Source organism: Nerophis lumbriciformis, linkage group LG02 (genome assembly GCF_033978685.3).
Source record: "Nerophis lumbriciformis linkage group LG02, RoL_Nlum_v2.1, whole genome shotgun sequence".
NCBI lineage: Eukaryota > Metazoa > Chordata > Actinopteri > Syngnathiformes > Syngnathidae > Nerophis > Nerophis lumbriciformis.
The window spans coordinates 57090001-57100545 of NC_084549.2; the positions used below are offsets into that span (position 1 = coordinate 57090001).

The 10545-nt window shown below is 42.3% G+C and overlaps 1 protein-coding gene across 2 annotated transcripts in view; it reads right to left on the minus strand.

Annotated features, from left to right (window-relative positions):
• znhit2 (zinc finger, HIT-type containing 2) overlaps nucleotides 1–1323 on the minus strand; it is a 2958-nt gene extending 1635 nt beyond the window's left edge. Inside the window, exons 1-2 of one of the 2 annotated variants that reach the window (XM_061965372.2) lie at nucleotides 1262–1323; nucleotides 1–1091 (exon numbers count right to left, since the gene is read on the minus strand). The exon at nucleotides 1–1091 is cut by the window's left edge and continues 1635 nt beyond it. In XM_061965372.2, the coding sequence (XP_061821356.2) occupies nucleotides 1–1051 (1051 nt within the window). In that variant the 5' untranslated portion in view covers nucleotides 1052–1091; nucleotides 1262–1323. Of the gene's footprint in view, nucleotides 1092–1257 lie in introns of both variants that reach the window. The other variant, XM_061965364.2, reaches the window with a different exon arrangement.
• Nucleotides 1324–10545: the final 9222 nt, after the last annotated feature.

The window sequence follows — 10545 nt, forward strand, 5'->3', positions numbered from 1 at the left end:
CATTGACTAAACCGTAGCAGACTAATGGAGATGGATTTGGACATAAGTGACCCAGTTCGGGGATCTTGGAAGAAATCGAAGGCATACGGCAGGCTGCTGAGCTTCCTCTTTTTGTCATTGCCTCCTTTTTATTCCTGCCTTGGGACTTTTTTGCTTTACAGTCCTGGTTCTGAACCTTCTCTGGTGTTGATGCACCATTCTCCTCCTCCAGCACCTCCACCAGTGCGCTCCTTCCAACCTCGTGCTCCTCCCACCAGGGCCTCCACATGGAGATCAACCCACCCAGAGCGCCGCCCTTCATCAGACTCACAAACCTCTCTTTCTCCTGGCTGTCAAGGAGCGCCCAAAGCTCCTCCTCAGAGAGCTGGTCAAGATCCAGCCCTGATAGACGCTCAGTCACGCCTTCTGACGGCTCCTCGTCTCCTCCCCGCCCTCCGAGCTCTTCCAGTTTTCTCATAATGGCCTCGATCTCTGCTGCGCTGCCTGCTCCCGACTCCTGAAGTTCGGCCAATCTGGACAGAAGCTCCATAACTTCAATGTCCTCCTCTTTTTCCTGCAGCATACCGGCTTCTCTTAGCACGCTTCCCATCCCTCCATCGGTCATTTGCGCCTTTTGTCTCAGCCCGAGGAGAATCTCCTGCATTTTCTCCTTCCCTTCACGCTCGGTTTTGCCCATGTTCTTCAGCTCCTGCAGAACAGACTCCTTGTAGAACTCCTCAGAGCACAAGGAGTGACCAGGGCTCCTGTAGCAAGCCACGCCGCAGTACCTCAGGTTGCACCGAGGACAAGTGTAGCATGCGGGTTTGCAATCACACAACATGCACACCGAGCCCGGTTTTGAGTTTTCCCCGCCAGCTTCATGATTTGTAGCAGGAGTGAGAAGGTCTTCCAGTCCAGGAGCAGATCCCCTCGAAGGAAGCAGTATTCCCTCCTTGTTGACTGACGGGTCGTCGTGGCTGTCATCTGCCCATAAACTCTCGTCTTTTGGAGCGATGTCTGTCAGTAGACTCCTTACAGAAGGAGGTAGTGTCCGTCTAATTATCGGATTCATTTTTGATTGAAGAACAGGAAACTCGATTTAAGTCGGAGATCTGAGACGTAAACGAAACATGTGTTATGCTTACGTAGTGATGTCGGACATGCATTTAAAGTCAGCTAAAACACAGCGAGTGTATTATAGGTAATACATCAACACATTCGATAAAGAAATTCGACACCAGTTTTGGCAATTTAAAAAGGTATAAATAGTTCACTCACTCGCATTTGCCGAAGCGTTTGTCGTGTGATGTCGTTTGGGTCAGTGGTTCGCCATATTGGATAACGATGACGTCATTTTAAAGTGACAGTGTCCCTTTTTTAAACGACTGGTTGTTTTATTTAAGTTAAGTTAAAGTTAAAGTACCAATGATTGTCACACACACACTTGGTGTGGCGAAATGTGTCCTCTGCATTTGACCCATCCCCTTGATCACCCCCTGGGAGGTGAGGGGAGCAGTGGGCAGTAGCGGTGCCGCGCCCGGGAATCACTTTTGGTGATTTAACCCCCAATTCCAACCCTTTTGATTGATTGGTTGATTGAGACTTTTATTAGTAGTGTAGCCGAGTGTCCTGGGTTCGCATATTCTGTGTACTGATATAATATAATAATAAAATAATAAATGGGAGTCATGAGAGCAGGTCCGGTCTCCACCACTTCTTTAATGTCATCTCCACACCTTCTTCAACAACCCACACTTATAGACCTCTTACGTCACAGCCCTACGGCAACTCTGGAGTGTCAACACTCCTCCTCCTCCTTACCTAACACACTCCGGTAACTTGGGACACCCTGAACTGTTTGTTACAGTAGATTGCACAGTACAGTACATATTCCGTACAATTGACCACTAAATGGTAACATCCGAATAAGATTGTCAACTTGTTTAAGTTGGGTTCCACCTTAATCAATTCATGGTTCAAGAGTTCAAGGAACTTTACAGTCATACCAGCACCAGCAGAGATCACAAAATATCCCAGGTTTAGCCCATTAAGTACCATAAGTACGATAATATGTACATAACAATTTTAGGGCTGCAACAACTAATCGATCAAATCGATTAAAATCGATTATAAAAATAGTTGGCGCTTAATTTAGTCATCGATTCGTTGGATCTATGCTATGCGCATGCGCAGAGGCAATTTTTTGTTTATTTATTTTTTTTAAACAATTTAATTTTAAATTTTTTTTTATAAACCTTTATTTATAAACTGCAACATGTACAAACAGCTGAGAAACAATAATCAAAATAAGTATGGTGCCAGTATGCTGTTTTTTTCAATAAAATACTGGAAAGGATAGAAATGTAGTCTCTTTTATCCGATTATTAATCGATTAATCGAAGTAATAATCGACAGATTAATCGATTTTCAAAATAATAGTTAGTTGCAGCCCTAAACAATTTCAATAAAATAGGATATAAATAGCAGGGGCAGCACGGTAGAGCAGGGGTTAGTGCATGTGCCTCACAATACGAAGGTCCTGAGTAGTCCTGGGTTCAATCCCGGGCTCGGGATCTTTCTGTGTGGGGTTTGCATGTTCTACCCGTGACTGCGTGGGTTCCCTCCGGGTACTGCGGCTTCCTCCCACGGCCAAAAACATGCACCTGGGAATAGGTTGATTGGTAACACTAAATGGTCCCTAGTGTGTGAATGTGAGTGTGAATGTTGTCTGTCTATCTGTGTTGGCCCTGTGATGAGGTGGCGACTTGTCCAGGGTGTACGCCGCCTTCCGCCCGAATGCAGCTGAGATAGGCTCCAGCACCCCCCGCGACCCCAAAAAGGGACAAGCGGTAGAAAATGCATGGATGGATGGATATAAATAGCATAGGTTCCCAGCAAGCACGCAACTTTAAAACAGGGGTAGGGAACCTATGGCTCTCGAGCCAGATGTGGCTCTTTTGATGACTGCATCTGGCTCTCAGATAAATCTCAGCTGACCTTGCTTAACACGATAAGTAATGAATAATTCCGCTGGCAATCACAGTGTTAAAAATAACGTTCAAAATAAAAAACATTTTCATGCATTTTTTTAATCCATCCATCCGTTTTCTACCGCATCTGTTCAAGAAGTCGCATTAATGAAGAAGTGTTTTATTTATTATTGGTTAGCTTCAGAAAAGCAATAAATGAGTTGTACTTGTATAGCGCTTTTCTACCTTCAAGTTATTCAAAGCGCTTTGACACTACTTCCACATTTACCCATTCACACACTGATGGAGGGAGCTGCCATGCAAGGCGCTAACCAGCACCCATCAGGAGCAAGGGTGAAGTGTCTTGCTCAGGACACAACGGACATGACGAGGTTTGTACTAGGTGGGGATTGAACCAGGGACCCTCGGGTCGCGCACGGCCACTCTTCCACTGCGCCACGCCGTCCCTAATGTTATTTTAAAAAAAAAAGAGAGACTTATTATACTACAGTAGAAGCATTTAAGTCCCATCTTAAAACTCATTTGTATACTCTAGCCTTTAAATAGACCCCCAGTTGATCTGCCGTTTATTTTATTTTCGCCCCCCCTCTCCCTTGTGAAAGGGGGGGCACAGGCACTGCTGAGGGTGAAGTAGAGGGCGGCGATGTACGAGCTGCGCACCGACGAGCCGCCGACCGTGTTGTTGACGTAGGGCATCTCCAGGCGTTTGCCCAGCTCATGGAGCCATCCTTGGGGAAGAGACGGGAGGACAACAGGGTGATAAGAACTAAATCATCCAGACTAGAGATAAATTGTATTATTATTTATATATATCTTACCTAAAAATAAATATATTTATTAATTTAAAAAAAATAAAATAAATACATTTTTACTATGTTTTGCTAAAAACATCAAAATTAATTGTATTTATATTTGCATTTTTTCTGACTCCTTATTACATCCAGCCATATCATTATACATCAAAATAAACATAGTTGAAATAATTAATTTTAAATGAGCATAATAATTCATTTAAAATGACCATATTTAATTATTAAAATAATTGCTTGTTTATCAACAACTTTAGCATTTTATTCATTACATTTTGAAGCTCTCAGAAGCCAAGTTATGTTATATTCCTTAAGATTTATTTATGCAAGTTTGAAGTATCAATTATCTAAACACAGTTTTGTTTGCATATTTTCAGGATGTATATATATATATATATATATATATATATATATATATATATATATATATATATATATATATGAAATACTTGACTTGGTGAATTCCAGCTGTAAATATACTCCTCCCCTCTTAACCCCCAACCACGCCCCCACCCCTCACCTCCCGAAATCGGAGGTCTCAAGGTTGGACTGGACTTTCACTATTATGTTAGATCCACTATGGACTGGACTTTCACAATATTATGCTAGACCCACTCTACGTCCATTGCATCCGGTTTCCCCTAGAGGGGGGGGGGGGGGTCACCCACATCTGCGGTACTCTCCAAGGTTTTTCATAGTCATTCACATTGACATCCCACGGGGTTGTGAGTTTTTCCTTGCCCTTATGTGGGCTCTGACCAAGGATGTCGTTGTGGCTTGTGCAGCCCTTTGAGACACTTGTGATTTAGGGCTATATAAATAAACATTGATTGACTGATTGATTGATACTCTAAAAATGTTGATTTTTGCGCTTGTAACGCGAAAACAAGACAACTTGAAGTATCTTTTGACACACAAAAACCCGTTCCCCCTTTATTCCATCAAAGACGAGAATGAAAGAATGCTTACATCAAGGAGACTTAAAAAAAGGCGGTCACAACAAACCCCCACCTTTGGGTAAATCTCCTGACGTCACTTAAAGGGGCCGCACCGAATCGCTCAATCTTAACTGCATACTGTATATGAATGCTAAACAAGAACAACATTGTTATGTGCACAATAGAACATTAACAGTGAATAATGATGACAAAGTCAAGTAAACAGGTGTGGTGAATTAGGTCCTTAAAGCAACCGCTACAGGTCTTACTTAAAAATGCACGCATTTAGTTGTATTTAGTGTTAAAACATATTATATGGCTCTTACGGAAATACATTTTAAAATATTTGGCTTTTATGGCTCTCTCAGCCAAAAATGTTCCTGACCCCCTGCTTTAAAACAACAATGAGAGCTTGTTGAATTAGGTCCTGATGTTGAGCACCTCAAACCTAACGTTGGAACAACATGCTTTTTGTCAATGTTTAGTCAATGTTGGGTTCTGACGTTCATTTGACCATTGAATTTTGGTCATTTTCCAACCAATATTATACAATACAACTACAACGTTGAAACAACATGCTTTTTGACAACGCTTGTCCAATGTCAGGTTGTGACGTTGATTTGACCATTGGAATTTGGTCATTTCCGTGGATCCAACGTTAGACGCCAAAGCTCAATTTACAATTACAACTATTTTGCTACGTTGTTTCAAAATCAATTTGAAAGAACATGTATGTAAAATCAACGTTGTATCACTGTCCTGTGCCTGCTGGGTTAGTATGAATATGTTGTCAATAAAATAGAATACATGGAACAATACAATAGACTTTGACCAGAGTAAAACAAATTGCACTGAGCCTAGTCTATAAACTTCGCTACACCTCCCTGATACCGAAGTACATGTCAAACTACTTCCATAACGTAAATGACCACCATAACCACAACACCAGGGGGAGCTCTACAAACCACGTCAAACCCAGATTCCGATCTAACAAAGGTCTTAACTCATTCTCCTTCTATGCCACATCAATATGGAATGCACTCCCTACAGGTGTAAAAGAAAGTGCATCTCTACCCTCCTTCAAAACCGCACTAAAATAACACCTCCAGGCAACTATAACCCTAGACCAGGGGTCTGCAACCCGAAGCTCTGGAGCCTCATGCGGCTCTTTCATGCCTCCGCTGCGGCTCCCTTTGGCTTTGAAACAAAATGTCAACAAATACCAAATGTATTCAATTTTATTTTATTTAGTTAGTTTATTTTAATTTAACAGTTGGGGTCCCCACATCTGCGGTCCCCTCCAAGGTTTCTCATTGTCATCCCATTGGGTTGAGTTTTTTCTTGCCCTGATGTGCGATCTGAGCCGAGGATGTCGTTGTGGCTTGTGCAGCCCTTTGAGACACTCGTGATTTAGGGCTATATAAGTAAACTTTGATTGGTTGATTGTTTGATTGAAAAATAAAACATATTTGAATATATTGTCGATTTAAATGTATGTCACAGCCCCTACACGTCATCTCGTGATGCCAAGCAATTGTACTGTTTTTAGCGGTTTTAAGCGAGCAATAGAAGGATCAAAAAAGAGAAACATTTTATTTATTTACATTTTAATTAATTTGCGTCATTGATGACATGGTTGTTGTTTTCCCTTTTTATCCATCCATTTTCTACCGCTTATTCCCTTTGGGGTCCGGGGGGCGTTGGAGCCTATCTCAGCTACAATCGGGCGGAAGGCGGGGTACACCCTGGACAAGTCGCCACCTCATCGCAGGGCCAACACAGATAGACAGACAACATTCACACTCACATCCACACACCTTTTTAGTCAAATTAAATATGCTGCAGCTGTATGCCTTCAGAATATTGGCGTGAGTTAACTTTTTTCAAAAATGCATTAATAAGGGAAGGAACAGTGTATTTTTTTCTAATGTTGAAATTCCTTTGGCGATTTGCTTCATTATACCCAGAAACAAAATGTCAGTTGTTTGTTTGTCAAGTGTTTGATTTTATAAAGCACAAGTTTAACGGAACTATAAGTGGTGTTATCTTCATTTTTAGAATCGAACAGAGTTTGCGGCTCTCGGTGGGTTTTATTTGGGAGGAAATGGGCTGAAATGGCTCTTTGTATGCTGAAGGTTGCCGACCCCTGCCCTAGACTAACACCCTCCCCCCACCACATCCCACCTCCCCGGATTGTAAATAATCAAATTTAAATAATCAAATGTATATACTTGTTCTTATGCTTTCTGAGCTCACTATGTTCACTGCTCGCTGTACATATCCTACCAAGTCAGACCTACACTGTTTCAATGTCCATTTCTCAGATGATATAATTGTTGATATCTGAAGCTGCAGTGCTGATATCAACCAAACTTAACCCCCCCCCGCCCCAACCCCCTCCACATCCCACCACCCGGATTGTAACTAATGTAAATAATTCAATGTATATACTCTGATGATTAACTTGTGTGATGACTGTATTATGCTGATAGAATATATTTATACCTTGAATTGGTTAACATGTACTCCGACTTAAACAAGTTGAAAAACGTATTCGGATGTTACCATTTAGTGGTCAATAACCAACCTGTAACCAACCGGACCAAACTCACACGCATTACAAACATAGCAGCTAAAATCATCGGCCTACCCACACCCAACATTTCAGACTTAAACCACAGGTCCATCACCCGACTGGCAAAAACAATAGTCCAGGATATCACTCACCCACTACACCAATACATCATCCCACTACCATCAGGGCGCAGGTATAGAACTATCAAATTCCGGAGGGCCCGCCTCAGGAAAAGCCTTATCCCTGCAGCTATAGCCGCCCTTAACAGCAGGCCCGGCCGACCTGTCTGACAAGCCTGTAAATGTGTGTTGGTCATGTATGATGTCTTTTTGTTATTTTTTTTTGTGATGTGTAATGTCTAGTGTTTAAATGTACGGCAGTGACAATGAATTTCCCCAAGGGGACCAATAAATCAAAATCAAATCAAAATCAAAAAAATCCAAATCAATTGTACGGAATATGTACTGTACTGTGCAATCTACTAATAAAAGTCTCAATCAATCAATCAAAAAACATGTCGTGCAAATATAATGTAAAGCAATGACAGAAAATTAAGCCATTTATATTTATCATTGTGCTGGTGGTGTTTGTGAGAGCTAATATTTGGACTCTGTAGAAGCATTTAAGTCCAATCTTAAGACTAATTTGTATACGCTAGCCTTTAAATAGACCCCCCTTTTAGACCAGTTGATCTGCCGTCTATTTTCTGCTCTGCCCCCCTCTCCTGCGTGGAGAGGTTAATAGGTGACCACAGATGATGCTATAGCTGTTCAAAGTCAGGACCCGGGGTGGACCACTCATTTGTGCATCAGTTGGGGACGTCTCTGCGCTGCTGACTTGTCTCCACTCAAGATGATCCCCTGCTGGCCCCACTATGGACTGGACTCTCACACTATTAACTAGATCCACTCGACGTCCATTGCACTTGTTGCCCAGGTGGGGTCCCCACATCTGCGGTCTCCTCCAAGGTTTCTCATTGTCATCCCTTTGGGTTGAGTTTTTTCTTGCCCTGATGTGGGATCTCGTTGTGGCTTGTGCAGCCCTTTGAGACACTTGTGATCCCGGCCTCGGGATCTTTCTGTGTGGAGTTTGCATGTTCTCCCCGTGACTGCGTGGGTTCCCTCCGGGTACTCCGGCTTCCTCCCACCTCCAAAGATATGCACCAGGGGATAGGTTGATTGGCAACACTAAATTGGCCCTAGTGTGTGAATGTGAGTGTGAATGTTGTCTGTCTATCTGTGTTGGCCCTGCGATGAGGTGGCGACTTGTCCAGGGTGTACGCCGCCTTCCGCCCGATTGTAGCTGAGATAGGCTCCAGGGCCCCCCGCGACCCCGAAGGGAATAAGCGGTAGAAAATGGATGGATGATTGATTGATTGACTTATACCGCTTGTCCTCTTTAGTTAAGCTGGAGCCTACCCCAACTCATTTCGGCTGACCTTAAACTGGTCCCTGGTCAGTCAATTACAAAGGACATATAAAAAAAATAAGTATTCACACTCACATTCAAACCAATTGAGCAGAAGAGTCTCCATTTAGCTAACATGTATAACATATTTATTTAGCTAACCTACTTAGTGGCCTTGTGGTTAGGGTGTCCGCCCTGAGATCGGTAGGTCGTGCGTTCAAACCCTGGCCGAGTCATACCAAAGGCTATAAAAATGGGACCCATTACCTCATACTTGCCAACCTTGAAACCTCCGATTTCGGGAGGTGGGGGGCGGGGGGCGTGGTCAGGGGTGGGGCGGGGCGTGGTTTGGGGCGTGGTTAAGAGGGGAGGAGTATATTGACAGCTAGAATTCACCAAGTGAAGTATTTCATATATATATATATATATATATATATATATATATATATATATATATATATACATCCTGAAAATATGCAAACAAAACTGTGTTTAGATAATTGATACTTCAAACTTGCATAAATAAATCTTAAGGAATATAACATAACTTGGCTTCTGAGAGCTTCAAAATGTAATGAATAAAATGCTAAAGTTGTTGATAAACAAGCAATTATTTTAATAATTAAATATGGTCATTTTAAATGAATTATTATGATAATTTAAAATTAATTATTTCAAATATGTTTATTTTAATGTATAATTCTATGGCTGGATGTAATAAGGAGTCAGAAAAAATACAAATAAAAATACAATTCATTTTGATGTTTTTAGCAAAATATAGTAAAAATGTATTTCGTTTTTGTTTTTTTTAATTAGTAAATATATTTATTTTTAGGTAAGATAAACATAATAATACAATTTATCTCTAGTTTGGATGATTTAGTTCTTGTCACCCTGTTGTCCTCCCGTCTTGAAAAAAGGCTGTCCTCACTCAGGTCCGCATGGAGCTGGAGGGGGCGTGGCCTCCAGCTCCGGCTGAAAATCGGGAGATTTTCGGGAGAATATTTGTCCCGGGAGGTTTTCGGCAAGTATGCATTACCTCGCTGCTTGGCACTCAGCATCAAGGGTTGGAATTGGGGGTTAAATCACCAAAAATGATTCCCGGGCGCGGCCACTGCTCCCCTCACCTCCCAGGGGGTGATCAAGGGTGATGGGTCAAATGTAGAGAATAATTTCACCACACCTCGTGTGTGTGTGACAATCATTGGTACTTTAACTTGAACTTTTATATGGTATGTGGAAGTAAGTCACATAGTCACCCATTATGCGACGTAAAGAAAATTAGTATTGCTACAATAAATAAACAAACAGTTATGCAACAAAAATATAAAACAATGTTTTTATTTCTAAACTGTCCTGTCAGTCTAATTGCATCCATGCACAGCTGTCTGTTTTCATCGGTGTCCTTTTGACTCTGCAGTGCGTCCACATCTCCCACGAAGACGCTTGCTTTGAGGTGATCGTCTCCCGCGGGGGAGTCAACCACGCTAAAGGTCACGCAGGTGGGGACTTGTCACACGGCTGTCCACCCCTCGCCGGGCTAAAGGGTCCCCGTGCTGCATAACATACCCTGTGGGGGGGAGACGTGGGTCTTAAGGTTGATGTGTGCCATGCTGCCCCTGGCTGCCGTGTGCCAGCAGTCTGCTGTCTCCCACCTGGCATGTTCTGTGATGCTGCATTTTAGTTGGACACCACTGGATCTACAAACTCCAGGTAAGTAGATCCTTGCCTTCTTCGATCTCATTCAGTCACCAATAAGGACACAGTCAAAGCCTCACGGGTAATCGGAAATTATAAAACTCTTTTAAAAATTGCACATTTCCTCCACTTTGGTGTTAAAAAAAAAG